Source organism: Anas platyrhynchos, chromosome 23 (genome assembly GCF_047663525.1).
Source record: "Anas platyrhynchos isolate ZD024472 breed Pekin duck chromosome 23, IASCAAS_PekinDuck_T2T, whole genome shotgun sequence".
NCBI lineage: Eukaryota > Metazoa > Chordata > Aves > Anseriformes > Anatidae > Anas > Anas platyrhynchos.
This window is the reverse complement of record NC_092609.1, coordinates 7,001,842-7,023,161: the sequence shown is the minus strand read 5'-3', so window position 1 is coordinate 7,023,161 and position 21,320 is coordinate 7,001,842. Positions and strand designations below refer to the sequence as shown.

Below are 21,320 nucleotides of genomic sequence, written 5' to 3'. Positions count from 1 at the left end.
CTGGCCAAGCCACACGGCCATAGCTTGCATAGTCTGGCAACAAACTACTCTTTCTAGATTGCGTCTCTTTTCTGCTATTTATGATTAACTGGTGCCAGTAGATTCTGCTGTTAAGCACAAGCACACAAACATACTCCAAAACATGCATGAGAACAAGCAAAAACGTGTGATGAAATAAAGCACACCCCCTGGATAAAGAGAGGTAGACGAACAATAAGCTGCACATCCTCCTTTGGAGGAAAAAGTTTAAAAACGCTGATTAAAAAATACCATTATAATTCCCAGTCAATATGTCCACTTCCTAACATACATCTTTATTATTCATTTTGAATTCATTTTTAGAAGTCTTTGAATTTACAAGTTCTGTTCGTATCACTTAGCTTAGCGACTCGATTAGCCTCAGCATTTATTTACCTGGACTGCAAAGTGCTTCAGCCCCTGAGCCTTTTTCAGCACTGCGCGTGGGGAGCCTCCAAACGGTAAGCTCAGCCTTGCAGGAATCGCACCTCGTTTAAGGGGTGAGTTGGGAGGCAAACTTTTGTCAAAGAGTTCCGGACTTAGATGACCACCAAAAGACAATCTTTTTCGCTTGCCTAAAGGCTGAGGTAACAGATCACCGCTCTTCCTCTTCTGAGACACTCTTTTTGTGTTACCTAAACAAAAAATAGCAATAATTGAATATATCTCCACAAATCAAAGAATCCAGGAAGTCACCATTTTAACCAGCACAGGAAACAAGGCTTACTTGGGCATTTTAAAGGCAGAAACATATTAGAAAGTAACTCATTTACATTCAATTGGAGAAAATTTTATAGAAATTACTGGTTATTTTTAGGGTCATATATATAAAAACATGATGTTACAGAACCAACGTATCAGCAATTAATTATATATTTAAATGGAAAAATTCTCACGAAAATTAAGAGATTTTCTCCAATTAAGTGCCAACAAGGCGCGAAATCTATTTACCTGATTCTTCTTCAGCCAACAGGTCAGAAACATTCATTTCTGCAACAGCCTCATTGTCTTCCAGTACACTAGCACTTCCCAAAGACCTTTTTGATGATGATCTCCGAGGTCTTAGAACACAAGTATCTTCCAAATCTGATTTCTGATTACACCCATTGGTGGCCAGATCTTGTTGAGTTCCACTGTCCTGTCTGTCTACAGTCTTATTGTCGTGTTCTTCAACTGCATTTGTCTCCAGTGCTTTCTCAGTTCACAGTTCAGAGGTTCTCGGCCTACCCCTTTTTCTTCCAGAGCCAGATTTCTGACTAGCAGGAGATGCCAGTTCTGATGTTATCTCTCCTGAAGTTGGTGTCTCTGAATGGATGCTTTTGTTTACAAATTCTTTACTTTGTCTGACATTTCTTCTGGGACTCTTGGAATTAGAAGCAGGAGACTCAGAATCTCTCTTTTTTGAATCTACATTTGTCTGATCACAGATTTCTTTCAGCACTTCTACTTTCCCCGATTTTCTTGGTGTATGTTGTTTACTGTTTCGTCTCTGGTTTATGCATTTATTTTCTGCCAAAGGCTGTTGTTGGAGGCTATCATTTCTGCACACTGAATCTTCCCTTTGAATTTCAGCTGAAATTTCTGAAAAAGATTTGTGTTCCAACAACACATCTCCTCGAGCTGTCGGAGTACCAATATTTACAGAATCCACCCCAGTAGCTTCGTTGGTAGGTGACATGAAACAAGATCGAGGACTCTTCCTTCTGGGGGTTGGTGTAGACATAACATGTTTGTCTACTTCAGAAACGTTTGTCATGTTTGTTGTCTGTGCTATTTTCTCTGCTGTTATTGCAGAGTTGTAGATTTTCACCTCATCTGCATAACCCAAGCGTTCTATGGAGCATGGCTGCAGCAGACATGCTGCATTTCTGTCATTCTCCTTACTGGGTTTGGGTGTTTTGGCTGGAACTTCAGTGCCTTTAGATTTACCTGGTGTACTTTCTTCCTTATGATCTTGCAAGTTACTTCTCCTGAGAATACTTTTTGTCATCTCCTTTGAAACAGAAGTTCGCGGACTTCTGGTAAAACATTTCTTGGTAGCACTTCCTACCATTGAGATTTGATTAAGTTCTGAACTAATTACTTCTTGTTTCATTTTATATTCTTCATTATTTTCACTTATGCCAATTTCTTTTTCTTCAGTAGGGCTTACATGATCACAACTTGATGCGATTTGAGCACTTGGTTCCTGCAGGGCACCCTTACCACCTTCTTTTCCAGCTTTTTCAGGTACATTTCCTCCTTGCAGAGTTTTTTTCACTTTAATCTCATGTTTCAGCGTTTCATAGAGTTTACTAAAGGGAGACATTTCAGTTTGCTTTCTAGTAGATTGTTTTATCTTATATGAAGATTTAGGTGTTTGTAGCTTAACTGGTAAGGCTTTGGACATATTTTCCTCTGTACTTTGTTTATTTTCATCAGCATTTTGTTCTTTGCACTCAGAATGATCTACAGCGTAAGCAAAGCAAAAACAAAGTTATGTAAAAAAAGCAGAAACATAAGTAAAGTTCCTTAAATACAGATGAGAATTCCCTCCTTTCCTCTACCAAGGCTAGCAACCAGGCTCCAGGATATGGGACTGTACACAAAGCTCTGTTTACAATAACAATTCTCTCATAATAAAAACATTAGTTGTGAAATGTTTAATAAATTTTAAGTTGCAATCTGGACCTTATCCCACATTCAGATAAGGCAATTTGTATTTCATGCTGCTGTTTTTCTTCGGTGGCTTGTATACCTATCTTTCACGGCTGCCACAAGACAAATCTGTGAACACAGAACTAAACAATCACTGAGATCGGCTTACCACAATTCAGTCAGTTTCCTGTCTTGCATTTACCCAGGTGCTGTATTGTTCTAACTGTACCAATGCTTCTCTAGGGTAAAGCAAGACAATAAAACAGAGCTAGCACTTCCCAAATGAGACAGAGCAAGTGACCGCACGCATGCTGGAGGCCTGAAGTAACATGCTTCACTTCACATTTTCCACGCAGAGAGCAGTCAGCTAGCAGGGTTCATCCAAGAAGTTGCCTTTCGAAACCACAAGAAGCTGAGCCCTTGTGAACATTTACACATCCACAGTCTCAACACTGCCATATACCAGCATGAACATCTACTAAAACAAATGCTGACATGTCCACTTCTCTTAGATGCAACGGGAAATACATGTAAAGATGGAGAGACTAACAGACAAGGAAAAAGCACACTGATCAACTTTTGGAAAAGGAGATGGGGGTTAGGAAGGAGATCTTTAAACGTGATCTTTTGGGGTTTCAGCAAAACGTTCAATACTGTTTCTCAAAAAGTGTTACTGCCCGTTTGTCAGAATGCAACAATGTGTTTTCCCCTGGCATGGGTAAATCACAGCATTTAAGTACAATGCAGTAGTACACTGACACAGGAATGTGTACTGTGCTCAGTTTGAAAAATCTTTAAATATATTTATTTTGCTCTTTTCAACCTTGTTTTTCCTCCATATGCTAAGAATTAAAATTAAGGAGGAAGATGAACACAAACCCCCTATAATACAGGTACCAACCTGAAGATCTTTTAGATCCTGAAGTTTGCTTATGTAATAACTCCACTTCTGCCACCTGCTGAACATGAAGAACCTGTAAATTTGTACAACGTTACAGCAGAGCAACAAATATTTATTTAGCTTTCTACTGAACATTGGAAAACGCTAGATTTATAAATGTGTAAGCATTGCATACTGAACAGGTTTAAAAGCACTCAAATTAAAACCGAGTATTTCACCACTTAAGAACACTAACCGATACTCTACACAGCAAGAGCTCAAGTCTTGTTTTATTATTATTAGCTCTAAAAGCAGCTGTAGCATATGAACATGTACAAGCACATTCTAAGCTCACTTTTGTACCAGACCTAGTGGAAGAATTTTATTTAAATAAGAGAAACATCACGTACAAAAATCTTCAATAGCCACAGTACTCGCTAAGTAGCAATATCCCCTTGAAGGGTTAAAACATTGTTGGGAATTAAAAAAAGAAACAAGTGCAAATCAATTATTAAAAGATAAACTTAGTTTGATATTTATAAATTCCAACAATTTACTAGCCCATAAAACAACATACTTTTGGAGGAAAAAAATGCTCAGGTTCTAGGGCAAACATCCCCATTTAAAAGTACAAGTATATCCAATGTTAATACTTTGTTTCCTGCATCCTATTCTCTCCTCAAAAAAGATAAGGATTCGTTTCAATAGGTTGCCTATAATCTTAATAGATGAGTAATAGATCTATTAACAGAAACTGATAACTCTAAAAATAATATATTGAGTTTAAAAAAGATATGAGTTCATTTGCATTTTCAAACGGAAAGCTAGCCTACGATTGAAAAAATATTCCTCATTTAAAAAAAAGCAGACAAAACCCACAACAAAACAGGGAAATAGAATTCATCCTTATCAATACTGATACCAATGTATTTAGAAGTAAGCCTGTCACCACAAATTTACCTGCCGCGTTTCATCTTTTGGAGATCTGGAACGCCTTTTTCTTGGAGATGATTGGAGAGGATATTCAAACCTGGATGAAATATTTTAAAAGTAAAAACAAGCATTTTTTTGGTTAAATAGCTGATAACTAAATTCGCATTATTAAGATAAATGACCTAGAAAGAGTTGTCCCACTCCCAGCAATACCAACATATTGCTTTAAAGTACTTTCACTACATCAAAATATTCTCTTCTCCTAGAAATGTGTTTGTCCTTGAAACAAAATCAAAATGATCTCTCCAGACAATTCTATCTTTATTGATTTAGCTTAATATAATACATAAAAGTAATAAAAAAAATCTTTAAGCCGTCTTGCCTTCTGGAGAAGCTCTATAAGACATTGTAAAGAGATACAAAATAAACTAAATTATCTTTCTGAAAATGGTAAAATGATGTTTTAGGTTTTCCCATTCATCTACTGCTATCTCCTGTATCTTCATCCGGCAGGTAGAGACCGTCCACAGAGTTCCCCACACTGTTTGGCTGCAGAACATGTTCTAGGATCAAGGCATTGTCTGTCAGAGACAGTTTGTCACTGGCACTTACCTGAAAGAACGATCAATAATAGTTAACACATCTCCGTGCTTCAGAGGTACAGGTTGCTGAAAACAGCTACCGTTCAGCTGCGTAGGATTTACTGTACTTAAATTTGTCAAGATTGCCTAGAAATAAAACAAAAATTTCAGTAGCCCGATGAGATGCAACAATGCAATACAAATGTCATTAAAATATGCATATCTTACCTCCTCGTTTTCATTTACTTCAATTTTACAATGTTCTTTTGAGACCTGAGGCAACTGGATGCGGATGTCACATTCTGTTCTCCTAGAGGTGAAAATATAATTGGAGTTTACAGACATGCAGAGAAGACAAAAAATCTCACTGCTGTAGAATTTGGTGCTTTGACATCCCAAATTTCAGCTAATAATTTGGATGACTGTACACAGAAGAACAAAGGGACAAGAAAATACATTGAATGAAATACTTAACATGATGTCTATCGCACCAAAAGAGTTTGGAACACTAGGAAAAAGCCAGAAAGTTATTGCTACCACAGGGAAACCTTTTCTCCACCAAAGAAAAAAGTGAATGTGATCAGCAGTTTAAATTCCACCACTTTTCTCTGGACATATACATTTAATACATGCCAACAGACCTAAGGCAAGAGAGCAGTCACTAAGTTCTCCAGGTAAGAAACAGGGGGAATGCTGTACTTGGTGCTAATTTCTGTGATGAAAAGTGGTGGAAAAAACAGCACTGCAGTAAAAAGGATCGAAAGAGAAACGCGGAGTCTAAAGCTTGGATTCTAAGTCACGTTATCAGCAAAATACACTCTGTCCAAAATCTGTCCTAGTGCTAACAATACAGAGATCAAAAAAAACAGTGTCTGAGTGGCTGAGAAGCAGCCTTTTCATCCGCCAGTAAAGCCAATTATTATAGGACTGGCTCCAGTGTGAAGCAGCAGATTACCATTAGTGGCCAAAATTGTTAGAATGCAGGCTTGCCCTGCCTAACCCACCAGGGAGCGTTGAACTCATTCACCTTTATTGGCTAAAAGAGTTGAGATCCTGAAGACAATTAAGCCTGAAAAAAAATGCAGGACATTAGGCAATGAACAGGAAGAAATGAACCACCTAAGGCTTTCAACTGTGACAAAAAAATATCAGGAGCTTATGTTTCTGTAATGCCAGAGAATCCATACTGGAAAAAAGGTAAAATAACCAAAAATCTGTTCATGACAAGCCTAAAAAGACATTAAAACTGATTATCATCTGCCTGGGCAGCTCTGCTGAAGCCAAAGAAGAGTATTATTGACACTGCAGTGCTTCCCACAGACTGGCACTACGGGATCTGATGCAGGACTGGATAATTAGTTAAGATATTAATCAATCAATCAGAGAAGTGCTGAGCAAACCCAGTTCAAGAGAAGTAAAAACATTTATCAATTCTTGATACTAGCTCGTGCATTTCATTACTGAGGCCTTGGAGAACCAAAAAAATAATTAAAAAAAAATTAAAAAAATAAAAATAAATGCAAAAGAGCACTGGTATGAGCACAGTTGAATGCAAGCCACTTTCCCTTCTGCACTGGTTGGTTCTCTAGGACCTGCCCGCAGATAAGAGTGCCACCACTTGCTAATTGGACACACGTCACATGTAGATTACTTGCAATCTCATAGCTCTAGCGGATCTCTTTGACAGAAACTTTGGGGAAAAAAAAAAGAACTTTTTTTTAAACAAGGAAAGGTCAAAAAGCGATGACAAACAGTAAGTTCCGCTCAAGTAATGTGAGTCCAATACCACTTTTCCTACCTTGAACAGCATTCACAAATACAAACAGTTCTTTCTTGCAAGTAAATATTAAAAAGATTCTGTCTGCAGGAACTATCATTAATGTTATTTCAGTGCATCCGAGTACTCGACACATTCTCACCTTCCAAATAAACAAGAACTTGCAGTGAGTGGAAAGTGAATTCCATCGGTCCCATTGCGTTTAATTACAATTATTTTCCCGAAGAGCGGCATCTTCCAACATAAGAAGTCTTACCTATGTGAGAATGTCAAAATTACTCATCCAAGTCATGATTTATTCTCATAAATATGTAAAGCAACGTAACCCTTTTTTAATGCCGTTCAAAACACTCCTAAAGTACAGCACAAGAGCCTTGTGCCTGTGCCACGTGAACGAAGTGCCATTTCCATGTGTTTCCCTGCACCTGGGAACTATCCACCACGAGCATTGGTTGAAATCGTGCACAGGAGCGCGGGCACTACACGTTTGGAGGAAACAACGCTTTTAACAGCGGTAAGAGCAGTCATCACGTGCTCACACAAACTTAGCAATACCGCTTTGACGTATGCCATAGCTGCTTGGTATCCATCAGAGCCTGCAAAGAGGCAGCACCACTCATACAATGGTTCATTCCATGAGCGATTTAAAGCTATTTTCAGGCAAGCAGTCACTCCTGCTCACCTACACCTGGTGCGTTACCTTCCTCTCATCTACTGGGACGTTCTCGGACTTGGCTTTCAAGCAAAGCTGCCTTTGAAGCAAACCTGGAGAAGCCGTGACTGCGGCTGGAGCTATTTATCTGCAGCTCCCTGTCAGTGCCAGCTCTCACACCCGCAGAGGTTTCACAGAAATCCCGCTGCAGGCTGGGTCTCAGAAGCGACTGCGTCCCCTGGGCTCTCAGGGAGCTCCCTCCTCCAGGAGGAGGCTGAAGCACCCGTCATTACCACAGGATCAGGGTCCCGAGCGTTGCGTTAAATACAAACCTGACCAAACCACGACATTTCTCACCCCTTGGCCCGTCAGCAAAGGAAGGACCGAAGGGGAAAGGCCTGGCAGGAGCCCCGCGGTGCCGGCTCCCTGAGGGGCTCCCACAGACACACACAGCGTGTGACAGCACTGACAGCGCCCCTCCGCCAGCAAACCCTTGGGTGTGCCTGTGCACGGTGCAGCGCCACATGTTGTTCATTTGAAAGCAGGCCCTACAACAACACCTATAACCCGCGCATGGGATTAAAGCCCAGCACCCCCACGCCACAAGCACCGTAAGGGCAGCACCACGGAGCGATCCCAGCCCGCTCTCAGCATCCTCCCCGGCACTCCGCTTCCCCCAGCAATAACCGCGTGTGGTTTTAAAGCTTATTCCCAACGCCAGCAGCCCCCCGCACCCCCTCACCCCGTCCCGTCCCGGCGCTCACCCCCTCAGCGCGGTGCCGGCTCCCTCCTGCTGCCGCCGCCGCTCCCCGCGGCGCCCCCCTCCCGTCCCTCCCGTCCCTCCCGCCCTTGCCGCGCGCGCCAGCGCCGCCTCCGCCCGCTCGTATCCCTCCGCCGCGCCGCTCCAGGCACCTGAGGCACCGGAGACACCGGGAGCTGCCGGAGCCGCCCCGGGGGGACACGGCCCCACACACCCAGCCCCGGTCGAGCCGCCTCGAGGCCCCTCGGCTCTATCCAGCGCCGCTCGGCGGACGGACTCTTTTAGCCCGGGAGGCCCCAGTTGGGCAGCAGCTCGCTAAAAGCTTCCTAAACTAACGCAGACAGCCGAGGCTGGCTTCTGAGCCGCTCCTCCCCTAATTCAAATTGGTTTTGGTTTTGTTTTCTTCATCATAAAAACAGGGCGCTTCGAAGGGGTAACAGTAGGGGGAGCGCGGAAGGAAGCAGCAGTAAAAGTGTTGAAAATAAAAGCAGCGCTTTAAGTCTGTTGTCGTCATCTAAGTAGTTACCTGCTGTTACCTACAAAAATTTATTCCCTGACAGGAATTGAGTACTAAGGCTTAAAGTTGAGACTCCAAGAACTCAAAACAAAGCCCATGCTGCTCTGTATGTGAAGATTTAAAAAAAAAAAAAAAAAAAAAAACACTGGTGAGGAGCCAGGGTGACTCAGGCCTTGACCAGAAGGCCTTGACTGCATAAAAGTAGAAAGCTGATACGAGAGAAAATTGTCATCACCACATCCAACATCACGGCCATCCACATTCTTGGCCAAGTCTACGCTTGATATCTATCATTTAAGCAAAAATTGACTTCCAGTCAATGAGATAATATGGTATGAAAAATGACAAGAAACCCTGATCTGAAAATAGGCAAGCAGAAGATGCCTTTGAACCCTTTAAATGTAGACTCGGGTCAGAAACATTTTTAGACTGGAAGGACTCCACCTCAGCCCTTCGTGACATAGAGAAGATTATTTTTAAAATGCTCTTTAAAACATTTAAGCACAGATGAAAATTAACTACATTATGACACATAACTTCCATCATTATGCTCAATTTTTCTTCATTTTGCACATTTTTACCAGTGGCCTGCGGTTACAAAGCGCAGGCCCCAACTACCTCACGTTTCATTCTCCAGCCTCCTCCACGCAGTACATAAAGCCAATTTAAAAGCAAGTCATGTATTTGCTCTCTGCTGATTCTCTCTGAGGCTTAAGGGAGTCACAAAAGAGTTTGGACTTCTATAAAAGGGATTAGAGAGTACGGCTCTCTTCCCCTCCATGAAACAGAACAGGAAAGTTCTTAGAAATGAGGGAGTAGAGATAGGCCAGGCAGCAGATGGAGATGCAGGTGACTTAATGCTCCTCCTGCTCTTTGGGCATTGGTTAGCCTGGCTGCTCGAAACCTCATTTTCAGGCTGTGGTTTCACAACAAATGAAAGCCAACCTGACCTTTACCTACTGCCAGAGTTAAACAGAGTTGAGGTATTTAAAATAAGCACGAAAGAAACAAAGTACGCCTAAAAGTTCTGAATAATTAGACAGAGAGAACAAGTTACTCTTACGGACAAAATCAAAAATACTTCAAAAACTTGGCATTGCTCGTCGGTCGAGGGAAATGATTGCCCTGTTCTGCTCTGCCCTGGAGTGGCCTCACCTCGAGCACTGTGCACGGTTCTGGGCACCACAGCACAAAAAGGACATTAAACTGTTGGGAGAGTGTCCAGAGAATGTGTGACTCCAACCATGTCTTCTACCGGCTGATGTTTCAATTTCGGATTTTTCTGGATTAAATTAACTCCTGTCACATCTTTTACTACCTCCTTGTTTTCTACTGGAGTCTCCGGCAATTTCTGTAAGGCATTTTCATCTGTAGTAGGTTCCAATTTTTGCTGTGGGGTCCTTGTGAGCTGCTTGATGCCTGACAGGAAATCAGTAGGCTCTACAGGCTCTGGCTTCTGCTTGGCGGTCTTCATGAGCTGCTTGATGCCCGACAGGACCTCTACAGGTTCTGGCTTCTTCTTTGGGGTTTTTAATGGCTGCTTGATGCCTGATGCAACGTTGACTGACTCCAACTTCTGATCTGGTGTTTTGTGACTCCAGTGGAGTGACATGCTATCCACATCAAGATCTTCTTCCAGCATAGCTATTCGTCCTTCTGGAATTCTGGAGGACATTATTTCAAATATAGACTTTGGAGATTCCTTCTCTCTCATCAAATCTGAGATGTCTTGACAATCCAGTATCTCTCCTGAAGAATCTGGAGTATTTAATGGTGACACCATCATCTCTCCTGAAATAAACAGTAGGTTTATCTAATTTGGCAAACAAACTAAGCAGAAAATCCAAACATTCCAATCGCTGTATAACTAAGTAAAAAATGGATTCAATCAGCCAAAGCTTTCTACAAGCTAAATCCAAAACTGTGTTTCAGCAATTGGTTTGGTAATTAGCAAGAAGGCAATTAGCTCCTACAAGGCACAGCATACGTTAAAAAAATTAAGCCTAAAAAACCTTGATGATTTTTTATTTAATCTGATAAAAATCATTAGTATTACTACTCTGAATATTGGATAATTCATTCTTGATTTTTGTTGGTGATTCACTAGATGCTCACTTTTGCTAAATTCTTAGTAAAACAGAATTTAAAGAATTCTGAGTTATTCAGGAACACGACTGATATGCAAAGTCATATGCAAAAGACAGAAAAAAAAAGCTAAGGATCATCTTAACACAAATCTTCCTAATCTGACATTTTTCTTAAGTAGAATCTTTGCAAAATTCTACAGCATAACCACTCCCTGCCGTAAGATTTTGTCATTGAATCTAGATGTATCCCCTGACAATTGATTAAAGGATTGCCATGCTTCAACACAAGGTTTGCCTGAAACAATACTTCAGCATTTAGAAGTTCGATATAAAACTGAATGAATAAAAAAATAACACCTACCAAAAAAAATAACTGGAACTACTGGAAAATGTCCTCCAATACATGATAAAAAAAAAAATCAATGGTTGCAAGATGCTTTATCTCTACACTAAGTCTGCCTAGCATTAGGCTATGCACTATCAGTGAGTTGCAGACACAGCTACCCCAAAGTATACTTTAATAATTTCTTTCCAATTAACAACCATACCAGATTCTTCAGGAGTACGCAGTTCAGAAATGTCCATTGTGGTGCACGGTGGTGTAAGATCACTGTCACGAACAGTGCTTGAAGGTGATGTTTTTCCACTCGTATTTTCTGGAGTTTTAAACATCTCAGCCAGCCCTATAAATTATATTCAGAAAAATGAGCACTTGTTTCGGAAAAAAAAAAAAAAAAGTGCACAGTTGGCAGAACCAGTAACAGGTTTTAAAAATCTTGCAACGTACCTGTGAAGCTTTCATCCATATTCCAGTTTTGTTTCGTTAAGTGTTTTCATAAAGATTAAATTTTCAAGAACCAGATTCCCTCTCAATTTTTCCAGTGGTATCAAAACTATTTTGACCAACATTTGAATTTGAATGTTCAACAATTAAAATATTTGTGTCTCAATGGTTATCATCCATGATGTCTGCCATACACCCAACACTTACAGGCAGTCCAGTCTACAACTGACAGTGTGTGAACTGGCTAGGGAAAAAGGCATAAAGAAACTAAGCTGAATACAGGTAAAATGCATGTTTTCACCAACAAAAATTATTGAACTGAAATTGTATCAGTTATATACTACTCCAAATTGAGGGACTTGGAGGATCAATACCGCAATTAACCTAACAAACAGAACCTTACTTAATGACTTTAATTCACGTGAAAGATTCACCCCACTGCCATTCCTCCCTCATTCTGTCCTCCTGGTGAGGCCAGGAGTGTCCCGAGAGCACATAGAAGTGTGCCCAAAGGGAATTGCTGATTTTGGAGGCACAAGGTGCCTATGGGGCCAGGTCGGGAGCTGGGCTGGGATGAGCTCCATCAGGCAGCCGGACCAGGCCCGTTTCCAGCGTGGCGGACGAGCAGCCTTTGCCCTGAAACTCAAAAGTCAAACTCTGTCGCTGACTTCCCTTATTAAAATGGGAGCGTGGTTGAGAGGGGCCATCTCTTGCCTGGGGATGCCAGTCTTTCCCTGTAGTTAATGGAAAGAAGGAGGCTTCTCTAGAGGGCGAAGGTGAGCTGAAACCTCAGCTGGAGTGCCCTGGAGGTACTGCTGTGTCTCCACTGCCTACACAGGGATCTTGGGAGGCAGGTCTCCGGGTGATCAAATTAGTCTTTGTGTCTGCCTCATTCCCTAATTGTCAGTAGATATCCCAACTAGTGAACAATGTACAGCATAACAAAGGAGGCACACATATAAAAAGGAGCAGAATTAGCCTGCGCTAATTGGTGGGCCTGACTTTGCTGACAGGAACCAGGCAGTTAAGAGGAGGGCTAGGAAGTAATTCACTAACTAAAATACACCTCAGAACACAGTAGTAAAATGATTTTATCTTGGTAATTTGACAGACTGGAACAGCAACAGATGAAAGTTTTTCATTTGTTTGTTTGTTTTAACCTGGCCCAGCTACCAGGTCAGACTGCTAGAAGTCTCGGCTGTTGATGTAAATGAGTTGAAGGCTTTGACTTGAAACTTGTTCTCGGTGGGTCCGATTAAAGTGAATTTGGCCCTCGTTTTACATGTGATTTCTGACAAAATGATCTGTCTGACCCTCCTACAGGGTGTTATCATTGTCCTTTATTTAAAAATAGGTCATTTGGAGCTTTATGTACGTACGCAAAATATTAAGTACAAAATTCACACAACTTCCACAGTTGGCTGGCTTGCAGAATATTTCTCTCAAACAAAACCAAGGATTTAACACTTTGCCTTACTTTGCCTTAGTAAATGTGCTTTTAGCTTGTTAAGAAAAGCCCAATCTTTAAATATAATTTAAAGCTCTAATTAGTTGATTTTAGGCAATTTTTTTTTGACATTTTAATGGCAAGGATACCTGGATTTTTTCTGGTATTCATGAAGATATTTGATAAAAAGGTAGATGCAACTCTCTCTGAAAATAGCAAAAAAACAAGTTCATGGGATCTTTTCTAAGCCATACAGTAGCCATTTAGATTTTCTTATATGCTTTCAAAGCTATCCAGGAGCCTGGTAAAGGCTCTTAATTGCAGAACTTCCCAATTTCTACTCCACTAGCACTTCTTTAACTAGGTCTTTTCCTCCAAAATACGATCCTGTCACTGAAGGAAATAATACTGAGGAAATGAAATATGGAAGTTAAATATTAACTTTTTTTTCCCTTTTTAGAGAAAAAAAATAAATATATATATATATATACTTTTCAGATGGCTGCAAGCCTGAGCAGTCCTTTCATCTCCCACTCTCAATGGCAAAAGATGCATTTCTAGAAATGGCACGCAAGTTTTATGGTTAATAAAATAGTTTATTGCGCCATTATTGTTAAGAAGTTTTTCTTGCAATGGAAAAGCATTCAGGTACACACTAAAACAACACCAATCCCACAGAATATTGTGTTTGTTCAAGCATTCAAACTTGATTAAACTTCTCTTTCAAAGTACTGCTGCATCACAGTTCAGTGAGCCCAAATCTCTCCTAATGCTTGGACACTTCTGATAAAGGATTTGTGTCAGGAACGTGTTTTAAAGTGCTGTTCTGAAGTCGGAATAGTTCTAGACAGAGATATTCAACTTCCTGCTAGGGATAGGTGCTCAAATTAAGCATAAGAAGGTACTTGTATCTACCCTGAGTACCATAAAAAGCTATCAGATGACCCAATATAACTGACAGTTAAAATTCTACTTCTACATCACCTTCTTCCAGTGTATTGCCTCCCCAAATTTGAGCCCTTCAAGTGCACATACAAGCGCAAGTCACAAGCCTCAGAATATTCACTAACTGAGTTTTGGAGATGCAAGTAACCCCAAAGGCTTTTTTTTTTTTTTTTTTTTTTTTAAAAGAAGGGTGCAAGTTCCACCTGTTTCAGTTTTATTTTGTTTGTTTGTTTTCTTTTGTTTTTTCTTCCTCCCCTGAGGACAAACCATAAATTCTATCCTAAAGAAGCAAGAAAGGAAGCTGAAATAAGAATCTATGGAGATGACATCCTCAAAGATCATCAATTACCTGATATCTTTTAATCTTTGAGAATTGGCTCCATCAGATCTCAGCCTTTGGGAAATTATCGAACCTGACAGTGTTTACAACTCAGCATCAAGGTTAACAACTACAATCACACTGTTCTCTCAAAATAGCATTGCACCTTAGTGTCAAGTCAGGAGAGGAATGCCATGGAAAGATACAAATTAAAAGATGGAAAATTCAAACCAATACAGGTTTTCTTGTAATTAAGCAGCTGATCTTGTTATCAAGAAACTTTTTTGAGCTATGAACTCACAGTAGTCAGAAAGGATATTGGATATGAAAGAGAAAGTCAAGAGTAAATGACATATCTCTATATAAACTATACCATTGATTACAATACAGGTTTGAAATATTAAAATCTAATGTCAGGATTATTATTATTTTTTTTTTTTTTTGGAAGATTGCTTAGAAAATATGAATACCGAGTTAACTAAACGCTCAGCCTTACAGCGAATATTTTAGTATTAAAACGCTGCTGCTGCTAAGTAGCTTTGACAAATGAGTTTATAATTAGAGTGCTCTTTCTCAGCCTCTGCCCCTCATTCGGCTGAAATTAGCAAGAACAAGCTCTTTGGAATATATTATTCAAATATATTTTACTGAACGTCATACCATGTGGCTTTTAATGCCTTTACTGACACACTTGGAAATTCCTTCTTACCTTTAAGCTAACCCCTTCTTATATAAAATTCAAACTATTAGTTTGCAAGCTCCCCATGTACCTGAATGCATATATAAAGTTCATATACCCTGTTTTCTTTTTGAATTTTTCCTTTTTCATGAAATTCTACGCCTAGGCAATGTACAGAATCTGAATTAATCTTTTTAGTGTTCTGAAGCTTCTTTTTCTTACACTACTTTGTGTAGTATGTATGTGGCTATTGCACTATAATCCTTCCTGTCATAAAATGTGTTTTTTGAACTAGTGTTAATATTTCAAATGTAAATGTTCTTTCTGTAGTACTCAAATGTTCTGCTAGCACTTTTGATTGTATATCAAAAAAATGACTGAAACATGATGCTCACTGAATGGAATAAAACATTAATTTACATATTTTAGAAATGAAGACAGTATGGTTCATATTGCGGAGCACAGAACAAGAACTAAAAGTACGTCATCCAGCAGTGTTGGGAGCTGTTCAACCATTCCACCGGTAATTATTACTGCTACTGTCTAGTTTACTCTGATACCATCTTAGGACGTAGCTGTTGAAGATATTTTTACAAATACGTAGTTAGCAGTAACTGTCTTTAATTGATTACTACTATGTACATCTTTGGTTTGTAGTTCCATGTTCACAGAAAATAGGTCTGATGCTTTCTACATGTTTACAAGTGAATTATATCCAGTGCTGTACTTCATGTGTTGTTCTTTGCTCTTTCACAAAAGCTCTACTCCGGCATTAGCAACTTTAATTTCATTTCTGTTGCTAGAAATCAATTCTGTTGCCCATAATTAATGTTTTTGTATTTTAAATTTGCATGCGTGAGTAAAGATTTAACTTGGCCTTTTTTCATCTGTCTTTTTAACACATCTCTTACCACGTTTCTGAAACATAGATATGAATTCATTGTAGTCATGGTGTCTTTGGCAATATGAATTTGACTTTCAGCATTACATAAATCAATACTTTGTGGCAGAATTTTACATCTTTCTTCATCCCTACTCAGTATACTATCCAGTATGGCTACCTCTGTCACATTTTAAAGAGTGTGTCTAAATTTTAAATGGAAGAAAGGCCAGTTTTATGCATAAATAAATGTGTTAGGGAACAGCATGTTTGCAAGTTGTGTAAGACTTTTACAGGACTTCGTGTGAAGGAAAGAGAGACTTTTGTTAGTCATCCCTGTTCTTACTGTAGGACATGGCCTTGTGCCTTATTAAGGAGAAAAAGAATTAGCCTTGAATTATGAAATGAAGTAAAGAAGAGCTAGGATAAATGCTAGGAATCGCCTGGCTTCTGATCCATGCGATACATATTTTTTCCCTTTCAGTTTGCTAACCTAAATGTGTAGGATTTCTTTTGGAATCGCCTATAGATCCCTATTTGAAATTATATTTCTGTACACCAGTAGGTGGTAGCAGTGGTCACTCACTGTAGAAACCTTCCTGATTGTTTAGCGAACACATGTTTTTTCTGTAGGCAGACACATCGAACTTGTTAAAATATTCAAATGGCATTTAAGTACCTAATATTCTGTTCTAAAAGAAAGATAAAAGCAGAAGCAGCTTTCAAGAGATTCAGCCACATAAACATCCTGTGTCAATTTACTTTGTGTAATCTTTCCATTTATATGCTCTTACGCTAAGTAAAATGTTTCTGCCCATTGTTAAATCTTATTTGAACTTTTGAATACTAGAACTAAAGAAAGGATATGCATGATGAGCTATTTGTAACATCAGAACGTGATTGCAAAACGAAAAACACAAAAGGCACTGCAGTAAGACCCACTGAGCTGCTTAGAGCCAATGCCTGTTACTGCTTCTAGCACTTCTCTGTTGTTTATATAGCTTTCTCAATGAAGAAACACATTAAAACATAAGCAGGTTTCCAGATTAAACACACAGAAGGAATTCATATGGGCATGTATAAACAATAGCAGTAATAGCAGTAGGTGCAGTCATAGTTGGGTGACTGTGCCAAAAAGAAAGCCTTATGAGTTACAGACAATAAGCTATTCCAGACAAAATAAAATGTCTTGTTGTGCTTGTACAAATCTTTGTAGGGACTGCTGCAATTTAATTATAGGAAATAATGCAAACTATGCAAAAATTTAAATAATAAATGATAGATTTGTTTATTCATTTTGCTTACAGTCAGGCTTAGGATGATGGAGAGACTAGTGAGACTTGCATGCTGTGGTTGAGCAGTAGTATTTTGTGAATTTACATTTTTGCATAGTGAAAATATCTGGTATTTGTATTGCAAAGTTTCTTCTAGCGAGCCTTGTATGAACTGTGAAGGAAGTCATCTGTCCACTGAAGTGGGAGAAGTAGAGAAGCCTTCTTTCAGAGCTCTGCCTATAAAAAGCAGAGGATGACAATTGTCTTACTGACAGAAGAAAAACATCAGTGGCCCAGTTTAAACTAGTTCTTACCAGCTTTCCTCAGGAATTTCTTCTGGAATATTTTTAAAGAGCATTCACAGATTTAATTTCCAAAATGCTCTTGTTTAAATACTGAGTTCTGCTAAGCTTCCGAGGAAAGAAAGACAGATCTTATACTACTCTTTTTATTCACATTTTTGATAGTCAACCTGCATGTGGTAAAGCTTAGGAAACTACTATTCAGGTGAATACTATGTAATTACTACAGCATTCTTACTGAAATCAGCATTGGGTACCTGGATTTATTTACTACCTTGTATTTGCATAATTTAGTTGTATTAGTCACAGCAGTTTTTAAACAGTGCCAAAAGAATTCTTTCTGGTTCCTGACTTAACTACCAACTTACTACTTAATGTGCTGACAGTATCATAAACAAAAAACAAGGCAAGAGAAATTGGGGTAAATGCAAAAGAAATGTTACTAGATTGTGGGGTAATTTTGCACCAGCAGGTACCTCAGCTCCTCCATGCTTCTCTTAGCCCTGTCCTCAGGTGGAAAAAGGGGGAGAAAACATGATGATGTAAAAAATATTCATGGGTTGTGATAAGGACAAGGAGATCTCTCCTTGTGCTGGAGCAAACTCTCTTGGTCCTTTTTCTACTTACAAGATGTTTGTCAAATCTCCAAGCACAGGACATTATCATTTTTGCTGAAGGCATATGTTTTGCACTGAAAAGTACTGGTTCATTATGATTCCTGAATGAAAGGCACCTAAACTCTGCAAGATATCACCTAAGATGCTTTTTATTAGAGCTAACGCTAAAAGAAAAAAAAAATAGCACAGGTGATCGTACACCCCTTCAAATGCTAGAGCCCTGACCCTGACTCCAAAGCACATAGCTATACTGTAGACCTTGTCTGTAGCAGAGGTTCTCCCCTTTCACTCAGTTGAGATAATTACATGATTTTCTTACAAAGAAACAACTCTGCTTGCTCAATTTCTGCTGTTGAGAAGAGGTGAAGTTCTTATTATAACTTCTTTCTGCTCTGTTAGATAAAGGCAAGACCACAGAGCAGTGGTAATCACTGGAACCAGGCGGAAGCTGCCTGCAGGCTCCTCTGTCCCAAGAAGCTGGCTGAGTTTGCCCCAGGCCAAGGGATTTGTGCAGCCCCACAGGGGGTTCTGGGGCCACACAGTATGGGCAGCACAGCACAGGGCAGGCCTGGGCAAACTCGAGTTAACCCTGGTGTGGATCACCAGCTGCTCAGCGCATGGTGGTCTTCTCGACAGGTTCACTACCACATGTTCATGTTAGTACTGAGAATACAGTATCATTATGGTAATGTTAGTACTAAATGATGTTCAAAAACTTCTGATACTGAATTGTTTATTTATTTGTAGGAACTGGTGAAAAGGAAGATAAAATGTCAGCTGACAAAACAGCAGAAGTCTGCTCTGAGGCGACGACTACAGAAAGGAGAGGCAAACGTTTATACCAAACAACGTCGAGAAAATATGCACAACATTAAGTCAAGCTTGGATGCAGCTAGTTTCTGGGGATAATTTATCATAGCTGCCACCGAACATGAGAAAACTCACAGTACATACAGCTAAAACAGTTACCTAATAACCAAGCATCCTTTTATACAGTGGAGGAAAAAGTTCTTAACAATACCGTGTATTTTTGGAAACTAATAAACATCACGCTGGTTCCTCTGGTTTTGTTTGCATGATTTTATTTTGTGTTCCTAGTTAAAAATATCGACTGTGATTTAAAATAAATTAGTAGTACTAGGTACGATCATTTAAGTACAGTATTTCCAACAGTATCTTGTTTTAGGTCAATTTTACTGTTTTTGTATAGATTAAGAATCTTCTGATGTGCAGAGGATTCCTCTTTAAAAATTTTCCTTTGTTCCTACAACGTAAAATTTAAATGTGAAATTCTGCCCTCAGGTTACAAACAGGTATTTGTTTGATTTAATTAAAAATCAAAAGGAAATAAAAACTGATAGCTTTTAACACTCTAAAATTTCTTTTGAACCTGTACAAGGATCATCAAACAACATGATAATGTACATTCTTTGAACCAAGCAATTCTTGCTTGTTTTTCCTTTCACTCCAGGATCTTGTATAGATCTTGAAAAGATCTATAGATAAGAGAAAAGGAATAAATCAGTGCTGTAGAGATCTGGCAGTCACTCAGGTTTTGAATTTGGCTGTGCAGTTACCAATAAATCTAATTCATTTAACAATTTACATAAAGTGGTGAGCATTCTGAACTTCTCTTTTTAAAAAATATTACCATGGTTTTTTTTATGTTATTTTGGGTCTCTGAAGACCTAGAAAAACAAGTATCTTGATGTATCTGTGATTTAGGTGAAGAGCCTTCCTAGAGACGTATGACATGGTAAAGTTTGTCATCAACCCATAGTTTGCAACGTTTTAAATCTTTTACTTGGCTGGGGAAATGAGGAAGTTTGGATTTGAGGTTGATTTTTTACTCACACCTGATACTATCTATATTCTACTTTACCCTAACTGAAAATCAGCTTTTAGTCTATTGAGAATTACAGCCTCTGTCCTGTCTTGCAGCATGCTCTGCTTTGAAAGTTTTCAACTTCTGTCTTTTTGCTTTTACAATAAAAAACCTAGTCTTAGCTAGCAGCGGTATACATTCTTAAAAGCATGGCAGGCCGGAGCAGAGATGTAATAGATAAGTGTTTCTTTTAGCATCAAAGCTGCAGGAAGGTCTGGTGACAGAAGTAAGGAAGTCCAATTAAATCTTAAATGTGATTGTTATCAAGGTATGTAGGGCTGTTTCCTGATGCAAATAGCTCTTTTTAGCACGGGCAGAAAAGCAGCCTAATTGAATTTAATTTTATTTCCATTTTAAATGTAAAGGGAAAAAACATATTTTTATGTTTCTACACTCTTATCTGTTAAGGGGTTGTTTCAGTGACTGCTTAATAAGATTTCAGTTGAAGCTCTTTGCATAAGATGTGCACACACTTTTTGGCTTCTAATTTAGAGCTTTTCACAGTGGGTGAGTTCTTTCTGGTGCATGACCTTAAGTCTGTCTTGGTAATGGGTTCCAAAAATATACAAAGCCTGTCCCGTTTGATTGTGCTCCATGAGAATAGAAAGGATGGAATGATGGAAATCCATGCTGTTTATTTTCAAAATGTTCCTTTAAAGCATCCATTAACTCTTTTAAAGGTATTCTAATGGATGGCTCTAAGTTATCATTTTCATTTACTCTGCCAGACGAGACTTTTCAGAGAGTAGAGTAAGTGAGGGAGTTACAGCTTAATATATCTTTATTAAGCCTTTTTTTTTGTTTGTTTGTTTGTTTTTCAAAGCAGCAGAATTCCTGAAATATCTGAAGTCATCAAAGGTCGCCACAAAGTTTACACATGGGATGAAGTTTAGAGTTCTCTTAGAGTGAACTTGGGAAAATGCAGAGGTTAAGACAATAGCATTATTGATTATCTTAGCGAATTCACCTAGCAAGGAATGTGCGGGTAATAACAAAATGGGTTTTAAATGTTATAGTAAACAAACACAATGTTAGTTCATTAATTTGTAAACAAAACATGAAGATAAAGAGTAGATACACCTTGTGCAATGCACACTCTATAAATGAAACAGTATGTACTGAAACTTGCAAGTGATGGAGATAAAAGGTTGCCCAGCAGTTTTCCACTGCTGCATCTTTAAAAAGAAAAAAAGAAAAAAATAATCTTTCTTTGGGAAAGACTGTACAGTAATTAAAGAACACACATCCTTACTTTGGGATTTTTTCCAAATCAAAAAGAAGACTTTACTGGAATTGAAATAAAAGTAAGCTGAGCAAAGCAACTATTTTGTACAGTTTATGACTCT

At 39.0% G+C, this 21,320-nt stretch overlaps 1 protein-coding gene and 1 long non-coding RNA gene across 2 annotated transcripts in view; one reads left to right on the top strand and one right to left on the bottom strand.

The window, feature by feature from the left end:
* The window catches only part of LOC139999309 (uncharacterized), a 38,995-nt gene extending 29,106 nt beyond the window's left edge, over window positions 1–9,889 (bottom strand). Inside the window, 8 exon segments of the mRNA XM_072027092.1 lie at window positions 429–653; window positions 970–2,466; window positions 3,557–3,629; window positions 4,496–4,565; window positions 5,081–5,196; window positions 5,278–5,359; window positions 6,969–7,082; window positions 8,391–9,889. Coding sequence (XP_071883193.1) covers window positions 429–653; window positions 970–2,466; window positions 3,557–3,629; window positions 4,496–4,565; window positions 5,081–5,196; window positions 5,278–5,359; window positions 6,969–7,060 — 2,155 coding nt within the window. The 5' untranslated portion in view covers window positions 7,061–7,082; window positions 8,391–9,889.
* Window positions 9,890–14,207: 4,318 nt separating this feature from the next.
* LOC139999371 (uncharacterized) lies at window positions 14,208–19,154 on the top strand. The gene is made up of 2 exons (XR_011804761.1): window positions 14,208–15,539; window positions 18,837–19,154. It is a non-coding gene; the product is annotated as an uncharacterized lncRNA (long non-coding RNA).
* The last annotated feature ends 2,166 nt before the right edge of the window (window positions 19,155–21,320 follow it).